We start from the raw sequence: 22,204 nt of genomic DNA, 5'->3' as shown, positions 1-22,204 counted from the left end.
AGGAGAAGCGCGAGTACAGATAATCCAAGCAGATATATAGAAAGGTAAGACTACAAGCATCCATGCACCTTCTCAGAGGGGAGGAAGGGTGGGTCCCTTGTGAATCTAAGCAGATACAAGCATCAGAAATAAGATTACGGTGAGTAATGTATCCCTTCTGAGGCTTTTGGAATCTGCTTAGATAACATGCTGTGCATAGATTAGCGAGCAGTACCTGAAGAAGGTGGGATGCGAGAAGGGTCATGAGCAAACAGGTGTCTTAGAACCGCTTGTCCCACTTGTGTATCTGTCTTGGAATGAGTGTCAATGCAGTAGTGCTGAGTAAAAGTGTGAATAGAGCTCCAAGTAGCTGCTTTGCAAATGGTGTCAAGAGGTACATTTGCAATGAAAACCAGAGTGGCCCCAATGCCTCTTGGAGAGTGGGACCTAGGCGTGAAAGGCAGAGTTCTTTCAGAAAGTGAGTAACAGCTGGATACAGTTAATAATCCACTTCGAGATGGCACCTTTAGAGACGCAATCCCCCTCTCTGCCTGTAGCTACGGAGACAAACAGCTGATCTGTTTTCCTTAGCGGTCTGGTCTTGTGCATAGGGCGGTCCTCTACTATATAAACATCTAGTGTGTGTAGTTTCACCTCAGCCGAGCTTTGTGGGTCTTGGAAGAAAGCCGGAAGCTCGATGGACTGGTTCACGTGGAATTTTGAAATAAACTTAGGTGAGAACCTAGGGTGTGTGCATAAAACCAGTTTATCTTTATGGACAGTAAAGAAGGGATCTTGCACTGACAGAGCCTGAATTTCACTGACTCTTATAGATGCAATTGCTACTAAGAAGGCCGTTTTGTAAGTCAGGTGTTTGAGAGTGCTTTTGTGCATGGACTCGAATGGGAGGCCCATGAACTTAGATAGCACCACGTGCAGGTCCCATCCTGGTGGATGGCCTCTTTACTCCTTCCATGAAGGCTTTAACCACGGGTACCTTCCACCACGACACCTTGTTATGGGAAGTGGTGTATGCTGACAGGGCTGCCAGGTGTACCTTCAGTGAGTTAAAAACCAGTCCTGCATCCAGCAGGTGGAGCATGTATGTAACAATAGTGGAAGAAGTGCAATCAACTGGGTCGATTTGTTTATTCTGGCACCAGATAACGAATCTCTTCCATTTGTCAAAGTAGCAGTGCCTCGTGTTAGGTTTCCTAGATTCTTTTAGGATGTCCATACACCTCTTTGGTAAATTGAGATGTCCGAACTCTATGACCTCAGGAGACATGCTGCCAGGTTCATCGAGTTGGGTTGAGGATGCACTGTTTGAACTTGGTGCTGGGACAGTAGGTTGTACCAGCCCAGAAGTTTGATGTGTTCGCACACCCCCAATCTGCGTAAATGTGGGAACCACGGTTGTCTTGCCCACATGGGAGCAACTAGGACGAGCGTCATCGATTCTCTGTTCATCTTGTTGACCACCTTCCTGATTAGAGGAGTTGGTGGAAAAGCGTACGCAAACATCCCTGACCAGTTCATCCACAGGGCGTTCCCCTGGGAGTCTGGTTGGGGTAACCTGGACGCACTTCCTGGGCATTGTCCGTTTTCGCTTATGGCGAATATCTTCTTTCAGTGGGATTTCCCCACTATAGACCTATCTTCTACGACTTCTCTGTGTAGACACCATTCGTGTTCCTCTGGGAGGGAGTCTCTGCTCAGAGCTTCCGCAAGGGAATTGAGATCCCCTGGAACATGTTGCGATGACAGGAAGATGTTCCGTCTGAGTGCCCATATCCAGGTTTTCTGGGCAAGCTTGGACAGATTTGGCGACCGAGTCCCTCCTTGCTTGTTCAGGTAGAACATGGCTGTAGTGCTGTCCGTCCGGATTTGCACTGACAGATTTAACAGGTAGGGCTCGAACGGTTGAAGTGCTCTGAATCCAGCCAGAAGCTCTAACAGGTTGATGTGATTCTTGGCCACTGAGTGCGACCAGAGACCCTGAGCTGTGTGGTGGAGATGGTGAGCTCCCCTCCCCGTCAGGCATGCATCGGTTGTGACTACCGCCTGTATCTCGGGATCGTAAAAGGGTTTCCCCTTGGACAGATTCTCTCTTGTCCACCAGTGAAGGCTTTTTACAAGTGTTGGCGAAACGACCACTAGATCGTCCCACTGACCACTTGCCTGAGACAACTGTTTCGCCAACCATTCCTGCATGGGACGCAGGCACGCGTGGGGGACCAGTTAATACATGACGCCATCATGCCCAGCAAACGCATTGCTTTGCGTACCGTTATCTGGCGACCGGACTGATATTGCGGAATTTGCAGCAGTATATTCCGAATTCTTTCCTCGGAAGGAAAGGCCAACCCCTCTTGAGTGTCTAGGATAGCTCCTAGGAACTGTTTGGATGTGCTGGGCACCAGACTTGACTTTCTAGTTTATTGAGAAGCCCAATTCGAAGAGGTTGATTGTCCTTTGAATGTTTGCTCTGCAAAATACTGGGGTCTCCCCCGTGATGAGCCAGTCGTCCAGGTAAGGGTACACCAGGATTGCCTCCCTGCGTAGGTGTGCTGCCGCCACCGCCAGTACCTTGGTGAATACCCTTGGAGCCGAAGCTATCCCGAAGGGCAGTACCTTGAACTGGTAGTGCCGACTGTCCACATTGAAGTGCAAGTACTTTCTGTGCGCTGGGAACATGGAAATATGAAAATAGGCATCTTTCATGTCCAATGTTGCCATGTAATCCTCTTTTTTTTGGGAGGGGGGGGGAGATCACCTCCTGGAGAGTAGTCATGTGAAACATTTGGGGCTTGACATACTTGTTTGCAGGCCGTAAATCCAATACTGGGCGCACTGTCAGATTTATTTTTGGCACAAGGAAGTAAGTTGAATAAATACCCTTGTTTACCTGGTGTCCCGGGACGAGTGCCATCGCGTCCTTTGCTAGCAGGTTGAGGATCTCCTCGAGGAGGATCTTCTGGTGGTCCAAAGAATGTATTTTTTGTCGTGGAGGATGGTTTTGGGGGTGCTCTAACATTTATATGCAGTACCCTGCGGATACTGTGGACAGCACCCATCTGTCTGATGTGATCCCTTCCCAAGCTTGGGTGAAGTTGGAAATGCGTCCCCCTATTGGGGTTGCGTGAGAAGGGACCCTGAACGGAGCGTCACTGTTTTGGTGGAGGCGTGCCGCCTCCTCTACTGGGGCTGCCTCTACCTTTTCCACGGCCTCTTATATTTCCCCTGCCGTAACCCTGGGTAGACTGTTTATTATTGCTCCACGGTGTACCCTGCGCCCCTGGGAATAGTTAGATCCTCTGGGAATTTTGGCCGCGTGGGCGACGAAAATTGCCATTCCCTCTCCGATTAGGGGGTTTATTGGTTAGTTGGCCTAGGGATTTGAGTGTTTCATACTCGTCCTTGGCATTTTTCAGTGCGTCCTCGACCGCCTTACCAAACAGATCCGGCTCCACCGGTTTATCTAACAATGATGCTTGGGTTTCAGCTTTGAATCCAGACTGCCGTAACCAAGCGTGTCTCTTGATAACAGTTCCTACTGCCATCAATCTGCTGGCGTTATCCGCGGCATCAAAGGTTGCTTTTAAAATGCAACCGGACACAGCTCTTCCCTCCGCCGAACTCGTGCCTAAATCTGCTTTCCCATTTGGGGCTCTCGGGCCCCCCGTGGGGAGCCTGAGAGCCCCAAATGGGAAATGCTAAATACTGCAGTGTTTCTGCCTAAATCTGCTTTCCCATTTGGGGCTCTTGGGCCCGAGAGCCCCAAATGGGAAAGTAGGTTTAGGCAGAAACACAACCGCATTGTGTTTCTGCCTGCCTTGGCTTTCACTTTGGGTCTCCGGTGCTCCCCTTGGGGAGCACCGGAGACCCAAAGTGATGGCCACAGCAGGCAGAAACACAATGCGGTTGTGTTTGAAAACGCTGCGGTTTTTCTTTCCGAGTTGCTCAGGCTCCTCCGAGCCAGAGGAGCCTGAGCAACTTGGAAAGAAAAACCGCAGCGTTTTCAAACACAACGTTGTATTTGTTTGCGGTCGCTTCTAAAGCGACCGCAAACATAAATACGTTTTTAAAGCTGCGGTTTTATTTCTACGTTTTCCGGGCTCCTCCAGCCCGGGAAACTTAGAAAAAAAAAAACACAGCTAGTGCTTTTTTAAAAAAAATTAAAAAAAAAAAAAAAAAAAAAAAAAATAGCACTTACCGAGATTCAGCTGCAGCTTTCCTGCTCTGGTCTTCGGTCCCCGTCCTCCGCGTACAGCACCAATGAAGGAAAAGCCACCCAGCGGTAGCTTTTGTTTACTACAGCTGGCTGGCTTTTCCTTCATTAGTGCCGCAAAAGCAAAAGCCAGCACAGGCGGGCATCCATTTCACAAAATGGATGCGCCCATGTGCTTGCTTTTGCAAATTTTGAGCTTGAATAGCTCAAAATTTTACATAGGAAGTTTAAAAAAAAAAAAAAAGCTAGTATTTTTTTTAATGTTGCCTATCTATTTTTTAAATACATTTTTTTACTGGACTATCCCTTTAACACAATTCCAAATGTTGCACAAAGCTAAAATATGAATAAAAGACCACCAGGAAGAAGGCCTTCTCCTGCTAGAGGCCATCACTGTGGAAGATCCTGCCCACACACATGCATGGCTGCTACACTACTAGAGTTCATAAGGAAGGGGGAACAACTGTTTCCACAGTTGAAGTAGCTCTAGAGCCCTCAACAGCGTATCTCCTATCACCACTATTAAAAAAGAATAATTTTTAAAGCGCCTTTCCTCCATTTGTATGGAATCCAAACATTTTGCTTTTATTTTTTGAATCTGACCGGCTCTTTTTGCAGTGAAGCCTTCAGTTTTACTATACTGGATTTCGCTCATGTGTCATGGGGAAACTGACATGTCCTTCAGGCTGTCAGTACTTTGAAACATTATATTCCTTAGTCTTCTTACATCGCTTTCCCTTTTGGTAACTATCGTTCTACAATGCATATTACAATGCAGTACACATTTTGTTTTACCCCAGACTAACAGAGGATTTTTCGTTACTTTAGGTGTGCCTAAAGGGCAGGCTGGAAGAAGCAGTTAATTTTGGCTATTTTTGGGTTTATTATATTTTAACCTTACTGCGTTTGGCTACCTACTGTAGCTAGTGTCCAAACACGGCCGTACCACAAGGCTTTCTCCGTTTGTCACAAACCCTTCTTCCCGACTTGTGGACAGGAAAATCCTTATATGGACTTTCAGTACCCGGAAAGTTTTCACGTGCTACTCCAGGTGCATGCATGTTTGCGTCCAGAAGTGGGTTGGGACGCGGTCTGAATGGTATCCATGAATTGAGCCACTAGCGGCACTGATTAGACCACTGGTGGGTGGGTATGTGTGTGCGTCAGATCTTAGATTGGCTAGTGGGAGTTTCGGCTCTTACCTGCCTTTTGTATAAGAGGAGCCCAGCACCCATTCCAGAGAGATCGGAGCCAAGTATCCTGTCGGGCTGCAAGACATGCAAGGAGACCTTGGACCCGTTGGAAAAAGGCCTGGCAACCAACTTCTGCTGCTGTCCTGGAAGAGCTCCATCTTGGAGGTGATCTTCGGAAGCCCTGCGAAGGAGCTTCGATCCTTAAAGTGGAGGGAACATCCACTCGCAATGTCAAGTCCTGCGAAGAAGAGCCCTCGAAGGTGCCCCTGGATCAACCAGTGGCTGCACAGCTCAGAGTTTGGACTACCATGCTGCAGAGGTCGCCTTTCCGCATTTGGGCCTGGTAATTTGGGGAACAGCTTGTGCTACAGGACTCGTCTCTGCCAATTTCGTGGTTACAGCATCAAGGGAACCAGAGATGGGATGCGAACCCCGACTGACAAGTGTCCCCCTGCGTCGCTGTGCATCGGTGACCATCGTCCAAAACAGCTTTCCTGCATCCAGTTCTTCTGCATTCTCCAACCTAAAGACTTTGCACCAGCATTTAAGTACTTGGACCTGCAACCTCTGGGCATCAAGGACCGTAGTTGAGGTGGGAAAAGCAACCTTGAACCCTCTTCTGCAGACCTGCCAAGTCATAAGAAGAATTGGAGTACTGGGGTGAGTTGTAACAGTACTTACCTGAATACCCAATTCCCGTTTAAAAGTTTGGAAACTTTTAAAACAGTTTGGCTTTGCCATTGCTTGTGCAAGCACTCCGAAAGTGGGGGAGAGAATATTAGCTAGAATAACTTGTCCTCTATTCCTAGGCACTCTTCATTGGACCTCAGAAGCCCTCATGTTTCGCCCGTCTCTCAAAACTGTGTGGAACTTTGGTGAACGTTTGGGCACAATAGGTGGGGGGGGGCCTCCCAGCCAATGGGGAGGCTCAGAACATGGGCGTTACCAGATGGTAATCCCACTGGCCTAAACCTGCCTCCTCAGGGATGGAGTCTGCCATCTCCCCTCGCCGATAAGTGAGGTAAGTTCTTTCAAAACCACCTCCCCCACATCCCCTCAACCCCCCCCCCCCAACTGGCAAACACCTGCTTTTTGGGAGAGGACACGCTGAAACACTTCTGTCTCCAGCGCATCCACTCCCGATCTATGACAGGCCGCCATGGACAGAAAGCGACCACGTGTAGTACCTTCTCCCTTTGCATGGCAGACATTTTGTCCGTTCGCAGCTGCAGTAAAGCACCCTTAGGTGCCATTTTTGTCAAAATGGCCCGGTCTTTTTTTGCCATTTCGTTGTGGAAAGGTCCTTCTTGAGATTTAATCTGCGTGCCAAATCAGGTTTGGTCTTTGTTCATTTTGCCTTTGGCAGGATTCACGAGTGATGCCTGCCTCTGGCTCCAGGGTGTCTGGGGTAGGCAGGAAGTGAGGGAGGTGCCCGAAACTCCCTGTGCTTAGTCTCCTAGGGGACCCAAATGTACTCTGATGATTAGCCGGCTGATTGTCCGGCAAGGACAGCCATCCTGCTGGGTTACCGACAGGTAGGCTGGAATTAATGGGAGGGAACTGAATAAAAGGCAAGTCTTTTGGCTTGGAAGGCAGAGTCGACCACTAGACGAAGGAACCGAAGAAGAACTTCTAAGAGGATGCCTGCTGCAACTCCTGGACCATGGGTTTGACCAGTGAAGTTCTGCTTCAGTGCCGAAACGGCAAGTTCGCATCAACAGAGAAGCCCCTGCACAAACGACTTCTCCCCTTGAGTTGGTGGGACCAATCAATTCCAAAGTAAGCCACCTGGACATCCATCTCGGAGCTGGTTGAATTTCCACAGAGTTGCTGCTGGAAATCGTATAACCAGGGAGGGGAACACCAGATTGTGCGCGTTGCTTTTAAACTGGCCCAAAGCTTCAGGAACATCTTCCTGACTCTCAGGAAGCAGGAATGACCAAGCCTGAGCCCCCTCAGAGTGCGGGACCCCAGAAGCAAGGAAAGTCCATCTCGACAGCCAGGAACCTCAGTGTTGCCATGTGCGGTAGACGCAAGGAGCTAAAAAACTGAACAGCCACTGAAAGTGAAGTTTGCCGGTTGCGAGTTTTGACCGTCCCAGTGCATTGCAGAAGTCCCGACATCCTCCCTCTTGTCCCCACGACTGAGGTCCAGGAACAGTGAGATCGGGAGAGCTGCACAGGAAGAGAAGTTAACAGCTGAATCTTTTTCTTCATTTCTAAGGTAGTGTAAAAAGTCTGAGAGAACTTACTGCTTATTGTAGAGTGCTTGAAACTTCTACAACTCACAAGTCTAATCAGCTTGTGCCCCTACATTTGATTCTTCTTTTCAAAGACTCCTAAGAATTTATGCAAAGACTTTTCCATTTACTTACCAGAAGTGCTTCATCCTATACAAGACTTGCCATTGACTTTGGCTTAGCCTATTGAATTGTATGACTCGAGGGATCCAAAAGTATTTGCCTGCTTAAGAATATTTGTGGTCTCTTGTTCTATAACATTTGCCTTTTACCAACTTCTAAGAGTATTCTAAATGCCAACAGTAAGATATTAGTGTCCCCAGCACCCTAGTTCTTGAAGTCACCTGTGGGTGTAGGTTGTGTCTGTGGCCCATCCAAAAGGGTCTTTACTGATTTAGAAACTAAGAGTGTACAGTATTGAAGTGTATTTGTGTGTTACTATATTGCTCCCTTCTGAAGAAGGCTTATTCTAACTGACTGATAAATAATGGTTTATGCAAGAAACCTTGAGTGTAAGAGTTTATTTGAATATTTGTAACTGAACCTCGGTAAAACCACACTACAGCTCACATTGACCCCTCTTGAGATAAGCCTGGCTGCTCAACAGGCTACCAAAACTGTGTAGTACAAGCTTATACCAAAGGTTGGGTTTCCTATACCTGCGGACAGAGTTTTGTGTAGTGGTTTCAGAGGGTACTGCATACAAACTTTGCCCAACAGATATTAAATAAGATTGGTGAATATGTGGCACTTCACAAAATGGGCTGCTATTGCCTTGATGCAGGAGGCAAGGATACCTTCTGGACATAGTCATAAAGGCCTCAATCAATTTCTAGACCACCCCTTTTACCCTGATCTACCAAAGGTGGCAGAGAAGGATGAAGTGACTTGGATTATAGGCAATTGTTAGGAAAAATGTATTTTTTTCTGCTTTCCTTCCATAGACATCAATGGGATACCCTACTTTCTTCTACTGGTTTGAACTTTTCCTGACTTTCGGCAGTAGGTTAACCCTTTCTGCTCGACTTACCTTACCAAGATCTGTGTTAGGGTCACTGATCACTTTTTATAGTCTCATAAATTTGCAAATTCTTTCCCAGGGAAAGCTCCGGCTTTCCTGGGCAAAGTGGCGGTCTCTGCATGTGGTCGGATATTGGGGGCTGTGTCTGTCTGGACAGAGTCCACATCCTTGTGAGGGGTGTATTGCTAAACTGTAGGAGTGGCTAGAGGCTTTCCAGGATTGGACAACCCTTCCATGTTTGAAGGTGCAGATCCTTGCCATGGATGGGCTGGGGGCAACTCCTGCCCAGATCCTGGATTAAAGGAGGACTCATGCAGTCATGCAGACAATCTGAGCCACGACGCCCAAGAATGCTAGGAACCGGAACTCTTCATTGGAAGAACACCAGCAGCACATACTTCACTCACAAATTCCAGCCAGTTAGTCTCATCATTTCTAAATACATCAGAAATCTGACAAAACACACATATGCTGAAGTCACCTACTGTGATTAGAGGTTTAAGCACATTCAAATGGAAAGCACTCAGAACTACAATGATCAACGTCCATAGTTAATCCCTGGGACTCTGTAGCTCCTCAGCCTATGGAACAAGAACCTTTTAGCCAGATAATATTTGACATTCTTTTAAATGGTCTTTGATCACACTCCGTCCCTCCCATGCCATGTCCGAGTAGCTCATCCAGTCCTGGTTTTATTCTTTGCACTCTGCTACTTGCATTTGTTTGCCTTCCACATTATAGATGCAGGACTACTCAGCCGCATAATACTACCCATTATTATCTTCTTTCCTTGAGTTCACCAAGTTGCTCGACCCTGCCCATTCTGGTTTTCGCCCTGGACGGGGCACAGAAAGTGTACTCGTCTTGGTACAAGACGACATGGTCAGACTTGTCGACCAGGGTGGTGTCGTTGCCCTGATCCTTTTAGATCTTCCCGCAGCGTTCGACACCATGGATCATACCATCTTGCTCACTCGCCTGGCCCAGATCGGTGTCTCTGGCCAGGTACGGACCTGGTTTGAACCTTTGTCTGACAGAACCCAAATTGTCTCACTACCTCCTTTTGTGTCTAAACCTTTCCATCTAAGTTGTGGTCCCCAGCGCTCAGCCTTGTCCCCTATTGTTTTTAATATTTACATCTTCCTGCTGGTTCGCCTTATCTGCTCCCTCGGCATCAGGTGCTATTCGTATGCCGAGGATACCCACCTGTTGATCCGCTTAGATCTTGATCCAGCGGGAGTCTCTGATTCCATAAGTGCCTAGTATCCATTGGTGAGTGGATGGGACATAACTGGCTGAAGCTGAATGGGGACAAGGCTGAGGTGCTGGGTTCCCCTCCGAACCCTTCATTGTGGATTGCCTCCTTCTGGCCTCCCTCTCTTGGCCCACTCCCTTGGCCCTCCCCCAAGGTGAAAAACCTTGGAGTAATCATGTCAGCTGATCTCTCTTTAACAGCTCAAGTAGCCTCGGTATGTCAACAGGGCCTTTTTCCAGTTAAAACATTGAGGAAAGTGCTCCATCCGATTCCAGCATCACTCCATCCTCCAGTAGTCGTAGATATGATCCTTAGCAGGCTGGACTATTGTAATTCTTTAAACCTAGCGCAACCTAAGGGGCTGGTTGGCAGACTTCAACGCCTACAAAATCTGGCGGCGAGACGTGCAACGGGTACCCCCTATGCTTCCCATATTACGCCAGTATTACGCTTGCTGCACTGGCTGCCTGTTGCACAACGCGTTCAGTTCAAGAGTCTTTGCATTGTCCACCGGGCTGCTTACGGCATAGGCGCTGAGTATTTAGTTACCAAATGTGAGCGTTACACACCTAATCGCCCTCTTCGGTCAGCCTTGGCTGGCAGGCTCTGTATACCTCCCTACTGTCGCGTGTGTTTGGGTGGCCGCGCCTTCTATGTTTTGGCGACTCTTCTGTGGAATAGTTTGCCCCGTTCTATTAAACTTAATCCTAATCATTTGGTTTCCCGGAAGGCTCTGAAGACTCATATCTTCTGAATCTTCTGCTCGGCTTCGTGCTCTGTTATGGTCTTACCTCTTTTCAAGCGCCAAGATAGCTATGGGTGAACGTGCGCTATACAAATTACCATAACCTTTCCCTGAAGTTGTAACTCAACTACAAAGAGGGGACTTGCAGGTCCAGTTTCTTTGGTCTCGCCGCAAGAGGCGACTTCAGCCATTTTCTTCAAATTACTGTTGCCACCTGCATCACGTCCTGGGAGTCCATAGAGGTGATCCGGAGTGGTGTTGCTGAAGTCAGTGTGTCAAGAACCCAGTCAGAGCACGGACCCATGACTAGCCAGACGAAAGAACCAGTGTTAGCCAGAATTTTCATTTCTGTGCTAAAATACTCCCACCTTAGAGACCCACAGCTCTTTTGTTGGACTTAGGGCTTTTGAATTTTAACTCCTGAGTGAGTGGGACCTTTTTCTGACTCTTTATCCGGGCTTTGGATTGTGTTTCACCATTTTTGGAGTCTGACATGGGCATCTGCTTTTTGTATGGTGACACAAAGCACCTTCAGTGCAGGGTCACCAAGAAATCCATTGGATGTAATGTTTATATACCTTTTGTTGGGTGAACTACTGTTGCCAAGAGTATTAAGGTGACATTAATCTTACTTACCTTTTCTCTTTGTAGGTCCAGCACACACCATCCTATGAAGAGTGCTGGGGGGTGCCAAGTCTTTGTGAGCTGGTTTTGCAATTCCATGAAATGATTGTACTGCGTTTTGTTCTGTGTTCAGCGCTCAAGCATTATATAAATACAATAAAAATACAAACGCTCATCAGATTTAGTCAGCATAACAAAGAGATTACATGGGAGTTGCAGTCCAAAGCATCTGGTGAGCAGTGTCTTGCATAACCCTTGCCAAATATGTTTACAACTTGGGCCAGCATTGGAAGGTGAGAGCAGCAGAGCCAAGATCAGAACATGCCAGGAGCCTGCACTCTTGTTTGGAATCCAAATATGCACCCCAATCTCGAGTGGAAGCCCAGGAAGTAATACAGGAAAAAATGTTATTGCCATTTAAAGCAGTGACCCCCCCAAAATGTTTGCACCCTTATAACAGAGTGAAGTGCAACCAACTCTGCCAGACAGTCCAGGAACTGAAAGGTGAATTGACTATGGCCACTTGCTAAGACCCACCTAATGGCAACGCTCTACTAATGTCAGCAGATTGTTAACATCTCATCAAACTGCAGAACTAAGGAACATATCCCTTCCGAGTGGGTGCAGTCTGGTTGCAAGTCTCACCTATAGTTACAAAAGTGAAATAAGCAATTGAGATTCGGAAGAGAAAGTCTTCATGAACTTAAAGTGTAAAATAGGACCCATTACCAGAACATTACTGGCAGAAAACTGGGGTGTGGTTTCCCGCTTGCCATTTCCCATGAAGCAGTGTGTGTCATCATTTGCCAACTTGCCTGCAAAACCATAAAGTTCACGGTTTAACTATGTTAGATACAAAAACTTTGATATTCTGCAATGTTAGTCAGGGCAACTGCTCTTGTGTGACCTTTGGGGTTGATCTAGATTTTACATTGGGGTTCCCCTGTCCCCCCCTTGGCCCACCCTGCCTGCCCCCCCTGCCCGCCCCCATGCTCCTGCCCCACGCCCACCTGCCCCCTCGCCCCCCTACCCCTGCGGAACTAGAAGATAGTACATAGTCCACAAATATAAAATCGCATAAGATGCAAACATCATTGTGTCCATTATTTATGACCCTTTATGCCTAAAAGTCCTAATGTTCATTTACAGATTATCCCAAATGCAGAGTTAAATTCACATAGGTGTGTTTGTTCGGCATTAGTTGACCTGGGGAGCCAAAAGTAGCTCTTGGTAGATGGTGTCAAACTAACCAAACTCTTCTAGACTACAAGACAATTTCAAATCCTGCCCTTTGAGCACAACTAAGCGTGAAAAAAATAAGAAAATAATCTCTCAAATGCACATGCCAAGACTAACCTATGCTTATAAAGTGAGAAGAGTGTTCGGTGGCAACTAGAATAAGGCAAGCAGGAGTTACAGAAGAGCATGATGGAGGGAGGAGCAGAGCAGATGGATAAGGAACGGTGGTGGAAAAGGGAGTTTATATTAAAATCATAAGAGGAAGTAGGGAAGATTGGCTGCTGGTAAGAATAGAGAAGGTAAAAGAAGCTGAAGGGGTGGGGGAGAGAAGAGTAGCAAGTAATGGAAGAGGGGAGCTGTACAAAAAGAAAGCTCTGAGGAAAACCAAAAGGAGCAGGCAAGCGCATATCCCACACTACTAATGAAGTGAAGTAAGAAGAGGAACCAGCAAGTGCCAAAGCATGAAGGAGTTACAGGCAAGAAAGGAGGTGGTCAGGACCTAGAATCCTGCCTGTGGAGCCTCCAAGCCAACTTCACAGCTTAGGAGATTCCCTACTGCCCAGCAGGTGGGCAAACAGAGCAGAACCATTCCCAATTGAGACAGCAGGAACAACCATACAAAGACAAATCCACCATCTTGATGTGAACTTGTGTTAAAGAGACTGTTTAGCACTGAGGAGAACCCCAGAGTGCATACACAACAACCAACTAACGATAAATATATGTAGTTGTAAACACCTTCATCTTCCTCACTGGTGGTGGACTGCAGCCCGGCACAGCTTATTTCGGTGTCTTTCTCTGGGCTTCTGGAACACGGCCCTGCCTCCTCTGCCATTTCTGAAGCAGCCTCGCCAGGTAAAGGTGGGCTGGCTGCATCATGATCGTCGTCGTCGTCATCTTCCTCTTCCTGGTCAAACTTAAGCCTTTTCACTTCATGGCCCTCCGCTTCTACATAGTCTTCTTCCGAATGCTTGTTTTTGATTGTGCTTCCTTGAGGACTGTCTATTGTAGTCACATCACTATGAAAAGAAAGTAAGTTTAGGAAAAGAGACACAATTGGTAACTTTATATTGCATAAAGCGCATGTTGGCTAGTTAAGCCTATTTTTACCCATCTTGCTTTAAATATTAGCTGTTCCATAAATAACATGGGTGTTCAGTTTACAACTGAGATTTAAGGTTTACAAAAAAAAAACACAAAGGACTGCCACATATTATATAAAAGAAAAGTCATTCCAAAATCTGAAACGTATATTAAATGCCATCATAAAAGACAAGAGGCACATTTAAACATTCTTCTGTTCAATGCTTCCCCATGTGCTGTGCGAGGCTATTTGGTATGCTTTTAAGGTGGTTCTGATTTTCCAACTTGGTTGGGAATAGCTTCCAGTCATCTCCCCATTAGAACTTGCGCAATAGACTTGGAAACATCGCTTCTCCTTTTGCTGCCTGAAAGGATTGGGTGTTAAGAAGATGGGGTGGAGCAATCCATATGGAAATCACCCATGGGACAGTTGGGTAGGAAAAGACGGGGAAGCACAAACCATGAAGCCAGGAGTAAACCAGAGTAGGACAAAAGGAAGGTAACACCAGTGTAAAGTAAGAATAGATAGATTGCTGCTACGACTCCAAACACATGAAAAGGAAATCCGAGTGCCCTTTTCAAGTTAATCTACCAAACATTTGTCCACATGACATTTCGATTGGTGGCATGCAGTACCTGCATTACCCAACTGATATATCAATTCATTTTGCCACAGCTTGGTAAAACTGACATGAACATTTCACAACACAAGAATAAGCAAAACAAATCAACCTGTGCAATTTGTCTTCAGTATGCAGCAAATTTAAATCCTTATTTTCAGTGCTGTCAGGCAAACCATTTGTCGTCATGGGGTTTGAAAGAGAAAGCTTTGGCCGATTCAAAGGCCTTGGTGTTCCTGGGCCATTTATATTCGACCTAGAAAATTCAAATACAAAGTGTTAAGTACAGATTTGGGCTAGTGCTCTTATGGAGCCCTACAACAATCTCAGCCTCCTGGCAATAAAACCCAGCCTTTGGTATAAGTCTGAACTGCACAGGTTGGTAGCGCAGTGGAGTACCCAGGCTTATCTCAAGAGGGGTCAATCTGAGCAGTAGAGTGGTTACACAAAGATTCACAGTGACAAATATTTAAACACTTAAACTCAAGGTTTCTTGATGTTTATTTACCTGCCATTTATATAAGCCTTCTTTAGAAGAGAGCAATATAGCAACACACAAATACCTCCAAAAATACACACTTTGTTCTAAATCAGCAAGCACCCATTCAGGATGCCACACAGACTTCCTACACCCTCGGGTGACATCAATTGTTAGGACACCAGACATTGATATGTTACTGTTAGCATTTAGAATAACACTGAGATGTGGCAAAGAAAAGGTTACTCAGAACAAACGAGGAATCGCAATTAATTATTCTTAATCAGTCAAATACTTTTCAACCCTCCCCAGTGTCGGAGGAGAGAAGAGTCTTTCAGTGGAAACAGGCTAGCCCATAGTCAATAGGCAAAAGTCTTCTTGCAGTTAAATAGAAAAGTCTTTGCACAATGATTTAGAAGTCTTTAGTGAAGGAGACTCAATGTAGGGCCACAAGCTGTTCGGCTTGTGAAGGGTAGAAACAAATCAACAACAAGAGGCAAGCTCTTAGACTTCACAGTACCTTTAGTTAGAAGAAAAGCAGATTACTTCTGTTCGTGTACAGATCTGCAGATCCTGGTGTTCCCGGGCCTCAGTCGTGGGGACAAAAGGGAGGACTTCTGGGGACTCCTGCACTGCAATGGGATGGTTACCGACAGCAACCGGCTTTCTTCCAACAAGTGGCAATTTGGGGTTTCAGCTCCTAGTGTTTACCGCAAACAGCACCACAGAGGTTTCTGGATGTCTGGGGTTTAGCACTCTGGTGAGCTGGCTCAGGCTCGGTCAGTCTTGCTTCCTCAGAGGATCTTCATGGAGTCTCTTGGCCAGCTTAAAAGCAACGCACACAAACTGGTGTTCCTCTCCCTGGTGTCAGGGTTCCAGCAGCAACTCTGGAATTTCAACCAGCTTCGAGAGCGATGTCCAGGTGGCTTACTTTGGAGTTGATTGGTCCCACCAACTCAAAGGGAGAAGTCGTCCTTGCAGGGGCTTCAGTCTATGTGAATTTGGATTTTCAGCACAGCAGCAGGGCTTCACCGGGCAAACCAATGATCCATGAGTTGCAGCAGGCGTCCTCTTCAAGTTCTAATTCGGATTCCTTTGTCCAGTGGTCGACTCTCGCCTTTTACGCAGGTTTCTCCCATTCATTCCAGCCCAGCTGTCAATCACCCAGCAGGGGGGCTGTCCTTGCCGGACAGCCAGTCGGCCAATCAACTAGGAGTGCATTCCTGTCCCCTAGGAAACTAAGCACAGGGAGTTTCGGGCACCTCCCTCACTTCCTGCCCCCCACCAGACACCCTGGAGCCAGAGGCGGGCTTCACTCGTGAATCCCGCCAAATACAAAACGAACAAAGGTAACAAACCTGGTTTGGCGCGCAGAGTAAATCTCAAGAAGGACCTTTCCCCAAAGAAATGGCGAAAAAAGACCAGGGCCATTTTGACAAAATGGCACCCAATGGTGCTTCATAGCAGCTATGAACGCAGCCCGCGGTAAAGACAACACAGTAGTTAAAAGTAAACCACTGCCACCAGCCATTCTTCAGGGAAAGGGTAACAAAATTGTTACATGAGAAGCTAGAAAAAGGGGATACTAGGTAACCCCTCCAGCACCCTATTGTAAGATAATGTGTGCTGGGTCTAGAAATTTAAAGTGTAAAGTAAAGTCAATTTAACTTGACTATTCTTGGAAACAGTAGTTATCCAAGAGAAAGGTGTTTTAAGCCTTTGGGAACATCTGAAAGACTTCCCTGTAGCACTACACTGAAGGTGCTTTGTGCTACAATGTAAAAAGATGCCTATGGAGTTCGTCAGACTCCAAAAACCAACAGAAACACATTGTTCACATCACATTAACATACATGAGAGTGGTGAAAAAAGGGTCTTAGTCTCCAGGTAAAAATGAAAAAATCCTAGAGTCCAGCAAAAGAGCAGGGGGTCTCAAAGCTAGAGAGGAATTAGCACATTTCTGAGAATTCTCCCCAACACAAAGGGTTATTGAAACAAGTAAGTAATGCTGCATTGGTGTGGCCAAAAACAAGAACACGGGTGTCTGCAGCCTAAATATGGCATACGTCTGGCAAATGTGCACTCCGATATGGTTTATGGGTCCTGCAATACTAAATCGCAGATTAGAGATTGAATATTAGCATCAGATTTAATAAGATTACAACCCATATCAAAAGGTGATGGGTGGAAAATGTCCTTCCCCTATAAAGAGACCATCTCTAACCTAATTGGGCAATCCCTTAACCTCACTGTACACATAAAAGGCTTCTTAAAAAGTTAATTAATCAAACCAACTGGATTGCATCAGATTTCTAATCTTAAAATCTATCACAAATTGTAATTTATATAGTTCTAGAAAACATGGGAACCATATAAGTGTGGCAAACCGGTTGATTGTCAAATCCTGAAAGGTGGGTGGGGAGGGAGCTTAAGGTGCTGAAATCCATTTTATTTTAAAGGTTCTGCATGGGTAGGAGATAGACGGATGGTGAACTACAGCTTTGTTATACAAGACAGTTAACTCACTATAGGGACAAGTAAACTCCTATCCTTAGTTCCGATGTCTTCATATTTATGGCACAACATCCTTTTGCCGAAAGTAGTTTTTTCGATGGAAATTTGACTGAAAACGTTCCACTGAAAAAACTCATGTGGGTTGAGTGTTTAAGGGCATTGAAAGGGGTGTCAAGGTGGTTGGGGTGGGTTAAAAACATAAGTAACGCGTGGAGGGCCATTCCAAATTTTGCACACAAAAATGTATTTGGACTCTTTTCAGTTACAAAAATAATCCAATCGAAACAACTTGTCGGCAAAAAGACATAGAACCATATTTATGGTACGCTTGCCCCAATGGTGATGAGCATTATCCACAGAAAAACATTAAAAAACCCACTCAAATCAGGCTCCACAGGTATTCTACATTCACCAAGGTTACACCCAAAAGACGGTTTATTCGAGAAAAAAAATATAAAAAATTTTTAAAAAAAGGCCGGCCCAACAGAAGGGTACTTGCCACACGGGACAAGTTTCACTGCAGCGTTTGAAGGGTCCGGGGGCGCCTTTGTTAGAAAGCACCCTTCTTACTCCATGTGTTACATTTTTCTCCAAGCCAGACTTAATCCAAAGACTATCTGTTTTATGTGCTCTGCCGTAGAGTCCTTATGACTCCCAAGGTAGGGGTACCCAAAAGCTACCTCATTCTCCCAGAGAGCATTCTCCGTTAGTCATATGACCCGTCAGTCATGTAACTAAACTGATGGTACATTTCCAAAGCAACCTTAGGGTGGATTTTGGGAGGCCAACAGATTATGGTGAACCGGAAGTCACCAAGTCTAGCTAAACCCAATCAAGGTAGGCAGTTGACTGTAATACTCCGATTACCACTACATGTCGGCCTATGCATAGCACGTGATCCAAACAGATCCACAAGCCTCAAACATTACATTTACTACATTTTGATATTTACACAGCTCTGTGTAGTCTCAAACAGGAAGATGAAACCTATATTTACACTTTATTTTGATCAATGTCTTATAAAAGGTGTTCGACATCGCACATGCAGTTGGCGGCTTACAGCTAAGCATTTAACCACCAAACATAATCGAGATATAGATACTATATCACTATTTTCCCAAAAAGATGACTTTATACATATTGCCCAGCCCTAAACCAAAACAGGTTCAGATTTTTTGCTTAGCTAAATAGCTTACCTGTCGGTGTAACTTGGAGAATTTCCTGGAAACATAACCCCATTCATCCTGTTCAGACTGTGGGAATTGGTTTTCCTGAAAATAAGTGGAATATTTTTCAGATGGTCACAATGTACATTATATTTTGGCATCATATTCTTCATTGAACTGACGTCCATTGCCAATTCAAACGAATTGTACAAATACACCAAGCCACCAAGGACATGGGAATGGAAATGTGACCCTAGTAAATATCAAACTGCAGAGTCTGAATTCTCATACCTTGACGGATCATAGTGAACGATCACTTGGACACTGGGGACCAAAAGATCTACCCTGATGGCAAGGAGTTTCACGTTCCATAAAGGAGGCAGAGCATTCACCCTGCTGGTACGTGTAAAATGTCTGCTAAGAAGGGGAGAGCATTACTTACCTTGAAATACTGATTTCTTTCTTAAAAATGTAATCGGGTTGTACTGTCTCAGATTTGCTTAGTGCATTCTAAAATAGTTGGTGTCTGTTAATACTTGTGACAGAGTAGCTTAAGGCCCCTCCAGAAAATATACGAGTTGCTTCACTAACTCTGAACCGAGTTCTAAAAAGTAATGTTAAAAGGAGTATAGTTTTAACAGAGTTGGTTTGTTATGTGATTTCATAACTAAGTGTCACTGCGTGAATGACACGGTGTACTACCCTTGAAATACTGGTTGTATTCAAAAAGTATATGTAACCTGGTTTTACTCCACAAGAATAGCTGACTGAACTCTGAATGTGTAATAGGTTTGGCTTACCTGGACTACTGCTTGTATTCCTAAGGTTACATTTTGGGTTGCATCCCTTGAGAATTGAGTTGGTTTTTATAATTGTGTTTATATATATCATGGGATAGTACTTCACCCAGGATTCATCTTGGCCTACTTGTATTTAAATAAACCATTTATTTTTACAATACATAGTGTTTGTGTCTTTGGACCATATGTATGCTGCAATTTCTTTGTACCAAGCTACAGCCCCCTCTCCCTCCTAAGGTAGGCCCAGCTGCTCTGTCTACACTACCAGATTTTCTCAGGTGGTACAGCCTTATACGTGGAGTTTATGTACTGCCTCAGATGTATGTTTCATGAAGTCTTGTCTTGGCAGGCTTTCTGGAAAACTGTCCCAACAGCACTTAGTGGTACAAACATACATTGAACTGTGTGGGTGAAAGTAGGGGACAGTCTTCCATGTGTCTGCTTGCCTCGCTTTAGGGAATATAAGTGGCTGACCCACCCTTTATCTGTAAGCCTGTCTCTCCCTCTAGATGGGATTTAACAGGGTTAACATGGTTCAAGAAACCCTACTCGCAAAATCGTCAAGCTAGAGGCAGAAAAGACTGTTCCTCCCCACTGGATTAAATAAAACGTAGCTTATTTGTTGTCGGTGAATACTTTCACTACTTTCCCTGGGTTGAGAGGAAGAAAGGACTTCAGACTTGTAAGATGGACTTTCGCTGCACGAAATGTATATGGGGCAGACTTTCCTGAGAAAACCTGTTCTGTTGATCTGGTGATCAAGACAATGACCTCACCACCTGGAGTGGTAAGAGTTTGTGGTCACAATTTTGACATGAAGGGCCAGAAAGGGAGCACTGCTTGCATAGTCATCGACCGAGGATGCCATAGTTGGTTTCAATTGGAGAGCAAATTGTTAGGACAGTTTTTCTGAAGCCCAACTAAGGGCTTAGCAAAATCATTCAACTGTACAAGACTCAACTCTTAGTATAAGGCTATACCACTGGAGTTGATGGTAGCATAAACAGAGCAGCCAGGCTCATTTTAGGAGGGAGCGAGGGCTGTAGAATCATTGCAATGAAATTGTAATACAAATGGTCCACAGAAACACTTAAAACACTATTGTACAAATAAATGTAAAAAAAGTTGTGGGATGGTTGAAAAGGATTTTAGCACAACATAAGTCGCTTGTCAAAATGTAAATTGTTGGTCCAATTATTACCACTTGTCACAGTGCATTCGGGCATATGTTAACCCACCATACTCATTGGATCAAAAGAGAAAATGCCACCATGCTGTCTGCGCCAATTTTTGTACGTAGTTTTAATCACTGGTTTGAATAATTGGTTTCGAGATGTTCAGTACACAGTTTAGTTCACTGGTCTGAAATACCAGATGTCTAATACATTACAAATGTCCATGTGTACTGAACATACCAGAACCAATTATTCAAACCAGTGATTAAAACTACGTAAAAACATTGGCACAGACAGCATGGCAGCATTTTTTCCTTTGGTACAAATACATGGTTTATTTAAATACAAGTAGGCCTAGATAAATCTTGGCAGAAATAAGTAGCATCACAAATCATATAAACACAGGGAAACACCACGATTGAAGGTACACAGACCAAAGCATACAACCTAATTTGGAGCACCCAACAGTAGTTCTAGGGAAGTCAAAACCAATAGTTGCTTTTAGATTACTTTCAGTAATACAAGGTAGTAGAACCTAGCAATTGTACCGTGATGCTCAGCAGGAAAATTACAAAGTCAGTCAACTGGACAATATACTTTTCGGAATAGTGGAACACTTCTTCTAGGAACAGTAAACCTAGAACTCGGATTCAGAATAACAGTTATTCTAAGGTAGTTGGACCTTGAAGTGTAATACTCAATTACAGTTGCTTTTCAGCTCACAGACTAAGGGAAGCAATAACTAACTTATTTTTGGAAGGCACACAGCTAACACGGTAAGTAACCCATCTATACTTAATGAGCTACCAGCAACCTAAAATATAAGTATTAGGCAGCATTGCATGCAGTACCCTCTGGGACCACCACATACAATTAGGACTACAGGTGCAAGCAAAATAAACCTTTCATAGAAGTCTGTACCACAGATTTAGGTAGCGAGCTGAGCAGCCAGGCTTATCTCAAAGAATGTGAGCAGTACAAGGATGTTACACAGAGGACATACAATCACAGTGGTTCAAGTAGACACTTAAACTCAATGTTACTTGGTAAACATTTATTACACAGTCATTTAGAAAACATTCACTAGGAGGCATTTTAATATTCTACACAAACACACTTCAATACCAAACCAATACGTTTGAGTAAATTAGGCTCCCCTGAAATAGGAGAAAATGGCATTTCAGTTACTTTGAATGGGAGTAAAAAGGCACAAGTTAATAGAATAGATCACAAATACCTTCTTAGGCTGTGCAAATAGTTTCAGTTCACTAGAGGACTCGATTCAGTTCAATAGGCCTAGGCCAAAGTCAATGGGCTAGTGTCTTGGATAGAAAAGAGCAGTACTTGTAGTAAACGGTAGTCTTTAACAATGTTCTCAGAAGTAGTTTGTACGGAAAAGAATCATACATTGGGTCACAAGCCGATTTAGGCCTGTAAGTTCGGAAAGTTTCATGAACTTTCATAGCGAGAGGCAAGTTCTCATCGGGTTGGCACAGTACCTTAATATGAAGAAAAAGATGCAGCTGAAGACGTTGGTTCCTGGCAGTTCCTGCAGATCTCACTGTTCCTGAGCCTCAGTCGTGGGGTACAAGAGTGAGGATGTCGGGGAACTCCTGCAACGCACAGGGACGGGTCAAACAAGCTGACAAAATGTAAGATCTTCGGTTCGAGTAGCTATCATCAAGCACACAAGCTGGTGTCCTTCCCCCTAGTAAATCTTAACCAGCTCAGAGAATGGTATCCAGGTGGCTTACGAGTTGATTGGTTCTACCAACTCAAAAGGAAGAAGTCTTCCTTGAAGGAGCTTCTCTGTCGAGATGAAATTGGCGATTCGGACCTGCA

General features: G+C 45.1%; 1 protein-coding gene across 1 annotated transcript in view; it reads right to left on the bottom strand.

The window, feature by feature from the left end:
• PPP4R2 (protein phosphatase 4 regulatory subunit 2) overlaps positions 1–22,204 on the bottom strand; it is a 143,243-nt gene that overhangs the window by 5,540 nt on the left and 115,499 nt on the right. Inside the window, exons 6-8 of the mRNA XM_069643213.1 lie at positions 18,418–18,492; positions 14,342–14,485; positions 13,265–13,545 (exon numbers count right to left, since the gene is read on the bottom strand). Of these exons, the coding sequence (XP_069499314.1) occupies positions 13,265–13,545; positions 14,342–14,485; positions 18,418–18,492 (500 nt within the window). The remainder of the gene's footprint in view (positions 1–13,264; positions 13,546–14,341; positions 14,486–18,417; positions 18,493–22,204) is intronic.

Source organism: Ambystoma mexicanum, chromosome 2p (genome assembly GCF_040938575.1).
Source record: "Ambystoma mexicanum isolate Mex_15411 chromosome 2p, UKY_AmexF1_1, whole genome shotgun sequence".
NCBI classification, from domain to species: domain Eukaryota; kingdom Metazoa; phylum Chordata; class Amphibia; order Caudata; family Ambystomatidae; genus Ambystoma; species Ambystoma mexicanum.
The sequence above is the reverse complement of the archived record's forward strand: the minus strand, read 5'-3'. Positions and strand labels throughout refer to the sequence as shown.